Genomic DNA, 10,503 nt, shown 5'->3' on the forward strand with positions numbered 1-10,503 from the left:
CCTGTTAGTCACCATTTTTGTTCTTTACCGCTCATTCCTTCTTTGTTTCCTATTTTTTTCTATTTACAGCAGACCCTTTAGCATTTCTTGCATTGCTGGCTTGGTTGTAATAAACTCCCGTAGACCGTTTTTGTCTGTGAAGCTCCTGATTTGACCCTCAATTTTGATTGATAGCCTCGCTGGGTACAGTATTCTTGGATTCAGACCCTTCCTAAAAGGAAGTGATCTTAATAAGCATTCCTGGTACTTGCCCTTAACGTTCTCATGTTCCTCTCTCCCTTACATCTGGCCCCATGATATACTGAGATAATATCAATTCTCCTACCCCTGCCATCTCTCCTTCCCTATCTGGGTACCTCATAGCATTTCTTACCAGACTCTTGAGGTACTCAGATAAACTCCAGGGTTTCTGTTTTGCCTGTTTATTCCCTAAGGGGGATTTAGAATAAATTGGGTAGTTCTTTCCTGAACATACAATATACAACCTATCCAGCAGTTTAAACACCTGTAAATCTTTGGGTGGAATTAGAAGCCTTCTTAACAAGCACACTTTGAACCTTGGTTAGTGTGACATTTTCCCAAACATATTCCTGATGTTGGTTCATTCATTTATTAAATATTAAGCTCTTACTATGTGCCTGGCACTGCATAGGTGCTGGGGATTCATAGATTTAAAACAGACTTGAGCCTTGTGTTTACAGAATGTGCAGTCTGGCACGAAACATTCATCAGGTCATCTTACAGATGAACAGTTATACCTGTGACCATGCTTGCATGCTGGTGGCCAGTCTGGAAGGGCTCCCTGTGGAAGTGACAAGTGGAGCTCCGAAGGTAGTAGGTACCTAGAGAGGGGCAAGCCTGTGCCATGGAGGCCTTTTCAGGGAAGGGTTCTAACAAAGCAGGTGACAGAGTTCCCTACAGAATCTCCTGCTGCCAGATGGAGCCCCATGAAGCAACCAGAGCTGTAGTGCTTTCCATGTCAGCTTGACCGTGAAACATTTCTCAGAGCTTTCCCATTTCCATAGCACTTGGATATACTTAGGAAACTCTAGTTCAATGTAACCTTGGTAACTCAAACATAAATAGCAAAGAAAACAAGTTAAAGAAAGTTGGTTGTGAGAAGGAGATTATTGGCACCAACCTCTCCAGGAGGGGGCTTTAAAGGAATGTAATTCATTGATTGACCAAATATTGTCTGGCCATGCCTTCTGTCACATGTTCCCTTCCCCCTTCCCCAACCCAACCTGGTGAGACCAAGGCTAATCATTGCTAACTTCCAGGCCCTTGGAGGCAGGGACCACATCTTTCTTCTTTGTAACCCTAGCACTTAGAACGTTACCTGGCACATTGTAGATATTTTCTAAATGAATGATCCTTGACTTGTTTCCAGGGAAATCTGTGGGGTGAGACCTAAGCTCTGTTTTATAGTAATGCAGAGTTAGACTCGAGGTCTTACTGATTTTTGTTCCTACATTCCTGCAGTGTTATTCTGCTTACTTAGGAGCTGATGTTTATAAAATGACAGGGCTTTTCAAAAACATTTTACCTCTGCAAAAGGTTGCATTAAATATGAACCTGAATGCAATTGAATTTAGGAGGAAGGAAATGGAACCTCCAATACTTCTAATTAAAGAAATGTTCTTTTTCTCCACCAGGAGCAGTTTCAATTTGACATTTTATTACAGTTGTTTACTTTTTATTTCACTTCAATTCTTTATTCTCTTTCTTTGAACATATATTCCCATTGCCTTATATGTTTGTTTTTAAATTTTTCCTGCTAAGAGCTATAGATGTGTGACTACTCATAAGCATTAAAATCACAATTTCAGATTATTGATTTTATTTACTCATACAAAATCATTATCCTCAATACAGTTCATGCTCAATTTAAGTATAGTAATTTTAACAACAGTTTTTATTAGGTAAAATGGCGTGGAATGTTTTAGGATTCTCTTTTCTAAAAGAACCTGAATGCGAGAACAACATTTTAACAGTATATTTCCTTTTTCTAGGATTTGCTTACAAGACATAAGTTGCTCAGTGCAGAATTTTTGGAACAACATTATGATAGAGTAAGTATATGAAATACTATTTCATAATAGCAAATTTTAAGTTTTATTATCAGAAATGAAAGGTTAAATTAGATTTTGTACCAGGCTGTTTATTTTGCAAATGTAAAGTTTTAAGGTGGTGCCATAACCATTTCTCTACTGAAAGGAGGTATAGCGCATTACCTGATTAGAAGCAGACTTTATCTGTTTGATTGACCCACTGCCATTTGGATCTTTTCTTGATTTAGAAGAAGAAAGTAAAGTACTTTGGTGCTGAATAATAATACACAGTTGAGATAAAAGAAAAATATTATTTGACTTCCTAACTCTCCTTTCCATTTGTGCTGCTAACAAATAGAGAGAAAGGGAAGCAGCTCCTGATAAGTGAGACGAGCTCTTGCCTAGAGGCAGAACCCGGTTCTGCCCCTGCTCTGCAGCTGACAGCTTGTCACCACCAAGGCCATTACCACTGAGGACTCAGAAGCCTGTCCTTATTTCTAAAATGAGGACATTGGACTAGCCCAGCAGTGAGGTCCCTTCCAGCTTGAGTCAATGGATGTCAGACTTCCTGATAATCGAGTCCCCTGAGATTTGTACATGATTCTAGTGGACATGTGTCAGTTCCTAAATCTGTAGCATTTTGCATTTTCCAGGCCTCTACTCATGCTGTGTCCTTCCCTTTTTATCCCCTAAGAATCCTTTCCTCCCCCCAATTCTAAGTGAAATCCCTCCCATTTTTCAAGTGTGAGCCTGAGCCTACATTCTGTAGGACCTCTTCCAATATAACACAGTATGAGTTTCCTCTCTCTTCTGTTCTTAATTATTTTCTCTCCTTACTTGATGCGTTGAAAGAACAGGTAACTTTTCTCTTTGTATTTATGCTCTGGACTAGTTGAGTTCTCCTCTGTAACGAATATGAATTTTCTAATATAACACCAAGAAATGATAGCTGACTCAGCAGTGAGGAAATGGTCAGGGGAAGGGAGTTGTTTCATGAATATGGAGTTTGGGTGACAGAAGAGGATCAGATTTAAGCTCTACTAGTATATGGGCCTGTCTAGAGCTAGGAGGGGATCAGTCCCAGGAGCCCTCTTCACAGAGGTCATCAGCAGGTATCGCCCTGAGGGTTTCTGAGCACCTTGGAGGAAGGGTGTGGAACAGGCTGGCAGAGGCGAGCTTGGGCAGTGATTGACCTTTGAGGTGTTAGAGCTTCCACTCAAACTTTCTGACATTATCTACCCGTCTTCAAAAAACAAATAAATAACTCTGATATGTGTTTTTTGTCTTAGTTCTTCAGTGAGTATGAGAAGTTACTTCATTCAGAAAATTATGTGACAAAAAGACAGTCACTCAAGGTATGACAGTTATTTATTTTATCTAGTTCACATCTCTTCACCCTGTGTTTGAACTTTGGATTTGAGGAAAGGGGGTTATGCTAGTATGTGGGTCTTAGACCTTTAGATGAAAATATGTTTGTCCATGATCAGAATTTTTGTGGAAAGGGTTGGGGGTCAGCAGAGGTCCACACAGGGCTCCTGCCCACCTCTCTGTAAGTTAGAGATCCCAAGTGCAGCACACAGAATTTTGAAGAGGACTTTCTCTCTTAGCGATGCAGTGTTTTAGATTTTGAAGCATATTTTCAAAACTTAGAATCATGTCGGTTAGATGAAGATACTGCAGGTGTTACCTCCCCAGGATGCAGCCCTAACGGCAGGGACTTGCTGTGTGAGGGAAGGGGGAGGAGTAAGCAGTGAGACTGGACCATACACGGGTTTGGCTGCTCCGTATCAAAATAGGATATGAACAATTCCAGTACAAGTTAACAGCATGCTCGAGGTTACATAGCTCAGAAGGAGCAGGGAAGCAGGACGCGAACCCAGGCCGCTCGTACCAGGACTAGCCCCTCCCCCACTCTGCTTCTGCCTCTGTCCACAAGGGCCACAGCTTGGCCCTCTCCCACTGCAGGCCACATCACCACACACTTGATCTGCACTAGATATGGGCACTGATGGCGTGAAGAGGTGGCTGCCAAAGAAAATCTAGAATAAGCAACAACAATTGAAAAATTAAGGACTGATAAGGTATAACCAACCTCTGTGAATTCAGTAAGCCCTGAAGGCACAGGTTTCTTTTCTGCTTAACTGATGTTATTAGTGATGAGGCATCACTAAGGAAGAAATGGAGTATCTTCAGGATACTTGGCTGAAGAAGGAATAGAAAAATTTTCATTTTTATCAGCCTTTCTGAATCAGATATGATAACTTTGGCATGTGTAGAAGTTAGTGTATGGAAAACTTCGGACATGATCCTTTGTCCTATGAAATCCAGATAAAATTTAAAAATAAAAAAAATAATTTTTAGTTAAGCTAAGGTTTGTGGTTAACAGGAATTACCAAGAACTTCTAAACACTTTCTTCGATAGTTTCTTTTTAGTGAGATAACACAAATGCTATTTAAAGAGCAGGCAGGCTCTGACAGTCTTAAATTTGGAGCCAAGTGTGCCTGAATATTCTCTTCAGAGAGCAGTGTCAGACTCACCATAGATTTAAATGCCCGAGGGAAAGGTGGGTGTTTGTATAACGGACAGTAGGCACTCCATAGCTTCTAGGTCAGTGAGGCGAACCTTTTGAGCTCGGCGTGTCAGCATTTTGGAAAACCCTAACTTAACTCTGGTGCTTTGTCACATATAGAAATTTTTTGATATTTGCAACCATAGTAAAACAAAGACATATTTTTGATATTTATGTTATATATTTAAATGCCATTTAACAAAGAAAAATCAACCAAAAAAATGAGTTTGTGTGTCACCTCTGACACATGTGTCAGAGGTTCGCCATCACTGTTCTAGGTCATAGTTGGGTTCATTTTATCAGTCTTTGGGGGGGCCTAGTGATACTCTGTCATTAATGATGATTATTAAATGAATTATTTTTCAGACTTTGATTTTCCTTAGACTCTTAATGATAATGTAGAGTGATTCTTTAAATGTCTTCTCAGCTTCTCGGTGAACTATTATTAGACCGACACAACTTCACAATTATGACAAAATACATCAGTAAACCTGAGAACCTCAAATTAATGATGAATCTTCTACGAGACAAAAGTCGTAACATCCAGTTTGAGGCCTTTCACGTTTTTAAGGTAGAGTATTAAAACCACAAACAATATTTTCTCCTGAAGTCGTCAGGCTCATTTCGTTTACAAATTTCTGAAATAGTATTAGCCCCACTTTGGTAATCTAAGTGATACAATTCAGTTAGTCTTCATGTTTTGTGTGGTACAACATTTAAACAGAAAAATAGACCCAGAAACAGGGTAATCATTTCAATTTGGAAACAGAATAAGTTTATTTACAGAGGAGTGCCATTTGTCTTAGAAAATTATTAATCACAAAGTTAAGGGGTAGCCCATATCTTAATGCTTTCTGTGGAGGTTTTTAGTCTCAAAATTCATTTTGACCTTTTGTGCCCAGAAATAATTTCTGCAAATGTTATCCTAAAATCAGCATCTATATTTTAATACCAACTACTGAGTTTCAGAGCATGAGGGAAAGTACCAGTCCTCTTTGTAGTAAAGCATGTAAATCTTTTTTTTTAATATATTTTATTGATTTTTTACAGAGAGGAAGGGAGAGGGATAGAGAGTTAGAAACATCTATAAGAGAGAAGCATCGATCAGATGCCTCCTGCACACTCCCTAATGGGGATGTGCCTGCAACCAAAGTACATGCCCTTGACCGGAATCGAACCTGGGACCCTTCAGTCTCCAGCCCAATGCTATCCAGCGAGCCAAACCAGCTAGGGCTGTAAATCTTTTTTTTTAATTTTCAAATTGTGAAATAAGATATCCTGAAGCACAAACCTCTGACTGAGTTATCCCAACTTCACGTGCCCAGGGAGGGAAGTTCTGGATGTGTCCTGCCTCGTTCTTTCCTGTAGCTGATGCAGATTTCTCTCCGGCAGGTGTTTGTTGCCAACCCTAACAAGACACAGCCCATCCTAGACATCCTCCTCAAGAACCAGACCAAACTCATAGAGTTCCTCAGCAAGTTTCAGAACGACAGGACCGAGGACGAGCAGTTTAATGACGAGAAGACCTATTTAGTTAAACAGATCAGGGACTTGAAGAGACCAGCTCAGCAAGAAGCCTAACTCCCCATAAACATCCGAAATATTAAATCCAAACCCAGCACCTGCTGTTAGCTCGTCAGCACCAGGCACTCTCACCGATTCATGAGGAACATTATGCTAGTCTGCTGTTAAGTGAACGGTTTTTCATTTTATCTTGTTTTGTTTTTTTAGTCCATCTTGGAGAACGTAGCTGCTGCTTTCTTGCACACTAGAGCACACGTGGACTTTCTCTTGATCTTTGTGTCATTTCAGAATTCAGAGACCCTGTTTGCTGTAGGAGTTCTGAACACGGCTAGGTTCGTGAGGGCAAATGTAGGGGTGATAGTGTGACGGAGGGGCGGAAGGCGAGATAGAGTCAGATTAAACCTGCAGGTTTGCACTTATGTTAAAGAGCTGGGCGTGGATTCTTGGTGAGATTGTCTGCCTTCACTACAGGAAGATCGTGCAGCGCTGTATTTAGAATCAGAGGAACTGTACCCACTATGTGAGCTTTTGGAGTGGTTAAAGTTGATGTGCAAATAAATTGATACTGAAACTTAGCAACTTCTTAAAAGTGTGACGCTTCATAAGGTCATAAGGAAAATGTATATATGCTTTTCACGGCTTTCTAGAATTTTTTGACATTTGATTTTCTTGAGACTTGTAAACCTGGATATGTTGGAAGGTATTTGTTAATTTCCTTTTTGGAAGGTCTTTTCAAACAGTAGAGCTAGCAGCGACACCTCGCATTTCATTTCAACAATGCTTACAGGTTTCTTTTGTATATAATTCTTAGAATGCTCATTTCTTTTAAATGATTTAATTTGTACAGCAGAGGAATGTTATTGTATTAGTATGTAACTATTACCTAATATTGAGTCTTTGCAAAAAAATGAATGCTCATATGTAATTGAAATACTTCAGATCACATGAAAATGCTGATTTAACATTTAAGTATCACAGCATTAAAAGACAAAAGTAAACCAATCCTTTGTATTCAGTTATCTAGTGGGGTGCCATCAATAGGGTACAATACAGACTTGGAACTCAGTCAGCCCTCTTTCCTGCATAGTACTGGCCTTATTCATTTAAAATGAGTTTCCTCAATCTATGGATGATACTGATTATGCGCAATTAACGCTGATTCTCTGTGTGGGAAACCTCAGTAGAGCACCTTTTCTTCTTTAGAGTAAGTCATCCAGTACAGTAGTTGTGGAACTGAATCATTAAACTTCAGCTTCTCTTAGGAAAAGAAGAGTTCCTAGTCACAGGTGTCCTATGGGGAAATTTTTTTTTAATGTTCTATTCCTTAATGCTGCAAATTATCAGTATTTATAAAGTAACTGATTTTGCACCACTTTTTTGTTACTGTGACCACGGCAGAGTAACGTCTCCTAGGATATATCTATGTAAAGTTATTAGAATGGTATCTGTTCATCTTAGTGATACAAAGATCACAACTTACAATCAGAGTTTGCCAGTTTGAATTTAGCATGGCTGTGGCTGACTAAGAAATTTACATGATTATTCTTTGCTAGCCTCTCTTACTAATTGAATTATTTATCGGCCAGTAAAAAGAAACTCCCAAGTGATGCTTCAGCAGGTTGCAAGACCTCCTTCTAGGAACACCAGTTAGGAAAATAGCTCCAGAAAATATAGATGTATTTTATTCTATTTAATTAAATGGCAGCCGGCATTGGTTTTCCTGAGGCTGTCTTTACCAAAATCTGTGTAAAATCATTCATATTTTTCCATTGGGAGTAGGGGAAGTGATTTTTGCTTCTTGAGTTGAAAATATCAAGACGTTCGGGAAGGCAGACCTGGCTGTGAAGCCTCCTGGTTCTGTGTCCAGTGCTGGGTGTCAGGTTTCAGGGGAGAACAGTAATTACACCGGGTGGAAGGAAGGTTTCCTGCCAAGCTGGTTCTTAGAACTGGAAACAACAAACAGCTTCCACTCCGTGACGTCATCATAGCACTAGAGCGTGGAGAACAGTGAGGGCAGCATGTCAAAACACCGTGTGGTACATCGCATTGGAATCTGGACATAGTTAAGATTTTGGGGTTGTTGTTTTTTTGTTTGTTTAATTTTAAACAAAAATGTGAAAACATTCAAAGTTGAAAAGTTGCATTTAAAGTTATGATCCTTTAATATATTCATGTTACCAAAACTATTAAACTGGAGGTGTTTCTCTTTGTGTCATAAAGGTTTAATTTTACATAAGTCAGTTATTCCTTGTGATTTTTAACCCTTAGGAAGAGGTGGAGATGGAGACACCTGTTAACAATGCCGTGAGAGCATTTCCTTTCTCCTGAAGAAAAGTAATTTCTTATCAGACTATGGCTGGCCCTGTAATTTAAATTAAAATAAAATTTTGGAGAAACAGCATTGTGCATGTTGACGATGTCATACAGATTGTTACATTCGTGTCGCTATGAACAGCCCCATCAGGAGACATGAGGACAGCTTTACAAACTGGAACCAGAAACAACATACACACTCCTCTGTCTTTTTTTCCCCAGGGTTTTATTTTTGGTGTCAAACATGATTTTCACTTACTTATAGGGCTCACAGCTGCCTCACCCTTCCTTCCACAGTTAAATATCATTAGGCCTTTTACGAGCATCGCTTTGACACCATGGCTTTGGGGGATCCTTTCTCTTCATTTCTGTGACCCTTTATTCTGAATACTCTAAGGTAAAACTAAAGCCCTGGGCAGGAGTGTTTATAAGTAGCTAGAGTGAAGCTACAATGAAAGTGAGAGAATACAGAAGCACGGTGTTCAATGGCACCCGGGCGAAGCTGTGACCTCAGGCTGCCTGTAACGGATCCACAACCTGCCCTCAGTTATTTCCACCCTTGTCATGAGTGGGACCCCGTTGTAAGGTGATGGCAAGGGATATGCTCTTGCCAAGAACACAAGATGTCTGGATGACATCTTGTTATCTCTTCTAGGTAGTTCTCCAAAGATGTCAGGGTCCCTGAGGTCAGAACGTGTGACTCTGCCCTTTCTCTGAGGTGGCTTCATGCCTTCACACAGGTTCTGCTTCCCACCAGTGGCCAGTCGGGTGTCCCCTCTCTGTCAAAAACGCAGAAACTGAGCTTGGGCCGCTCTGTAATGTGTGGCTATTCTGCCTGCCTTGTCTATGAGGATCCAACAAGACAGTGACTGACAGCTCTGAGGCTGCAATGCCGCACAGCGTGTGCGTTCTGGGGCTAGCGCCCCTTCAAGGTGGTGAGTAACCCCACCTGAGACTTCACCAGAAGTTCCTCAGAGGACTGGCCTGGGACACACTGCCCCTGCAGCTCCTCCTGGATTTATAGAGGGTCTTCCGCCACGTCTTCCAGAGCCTGACAGCCCCTCTCTGGCCGTCTGGTTTCCAGAAGGTGGAAGGGCAAGGTAAGACACCCCCGCACCCTCCCATCCCCCCCCCCCCCCCCCCACAGATCCAGCCTACTCTGTGGCTGGGGCAGACCTGGGGTTGGACTGTCCTGGTTTCGTGAGTTTGTCTGATCTGTCCTCACAGTTTTCAATGGAGACAGAGCCTGAGTCCCCCCACACACACACACACACATACACACACTATAATCTGAAAGTGATATTGGTTGGCTCCCAAAACCAGCCCTGGGAGAAGACCTCCCTCAGGAGCAGACTGAACACACCTCACCAGCTCCACCAAGAAAGGACCATCCGCCTCCGCCTGCCGACACTTCTCTTTGGTCAACCCACATTCCAGCACCAACGCGTAATTTATAGGGGCAAAGCCTTCCAACCTTCTTGCAAGGACTTCTGCTCCCAGAGTCCATGCTGACCAGAGATGGTGGTGATGGCTGCACAGGTGAGTCTCTCCACAGCTGACATGACAATGACCTTGCTCATGTTTGGTCCCTGTGTGGTCCTCGGGCGAGGGCAGATGTCTGGCCCGTCGGGGTCCTAGGTCTTCCCGGGGACCACCAGGTGTCTGTGCAGAAGAGTGCCCTCTGCAGTTTGTGAAATTCTTTCATCCAGTAGAACTTCGGGAAGACAATGGAGATTTGGAGGGAAGCTTTATATTTTCAACATTCTCTACAAAATGAGCTTTTGCTCATCAGAACTCCCATTCTTGGTAATACATTTTTATCACCTAAATACTTGGTGTGCCATGGAAATAACAAGATCCTGCTCTAGTTTTCAGTAGCTGGGTCTTCCATTTGGTGGAGATTCAGGTGGAGCCGTGGACAGTGCCACAGCCCAGCCCAGGGGAAGATTCCAGACAAGGCTGCTCCCCAGCTGGCTCCCCGCAACACACACACACACACACACACACACACACACACACACACACCCCTCATGGCTGCCTCGCAC

The 10,503-nt window shown here is 41.8% G+C and overlaps 1 protein-coding gene across 1 annotated transcript in view; it reads left to right on the plus strand.

The window, feature by feature from the left end:
- Positions 1 to 8,546, plus strand: part of CAB39 (calcium binding protein 39) — a 45,577-nt gene extending 37,031 nt beyond the window's left edge. Inside the window, exons 5-8 of the mRNA XM_006760410.2 lie at positions 2,013 to 2,072; positions 3,341 to 3,406; positions 5,049 to 5,192; positions 6,014 to 8,546. Of these exons, the coding sequence (XP_006760473.1) occupies positions 2,013 to 2,072; positions 3,341 to 3,406; positions 5,049 to 5,192; positions 6,014 to 6,202 (459 nt within the window). The 3' untranslated portion in view covers positions 6,203 to 8,546. The remainder of the gene's footprint in view (positions 1 to 2,012; positions 2,073 to 3,340; positions 3,407 to 5,048; positions 5,193 to 6,013) is intronic.
- Positions 8,547 to 10,503: the final 1,957 nt, after the last annotated feature.

Source organism: Myotis davidii, unplaced genomic scaffold (assembly GCF_000327345.1).
Source record: "Myotis davidii unplaced genomic scaffold, ASM32734v1 scaffold370, whole genome shotgun sequence".
Classification (NCBI taxonomy): Eukaryota; Metazoa; Chordata; class Mammalia; order Chiroptera; family Vespertilionidae; genus Myotis; species Myotis davidii.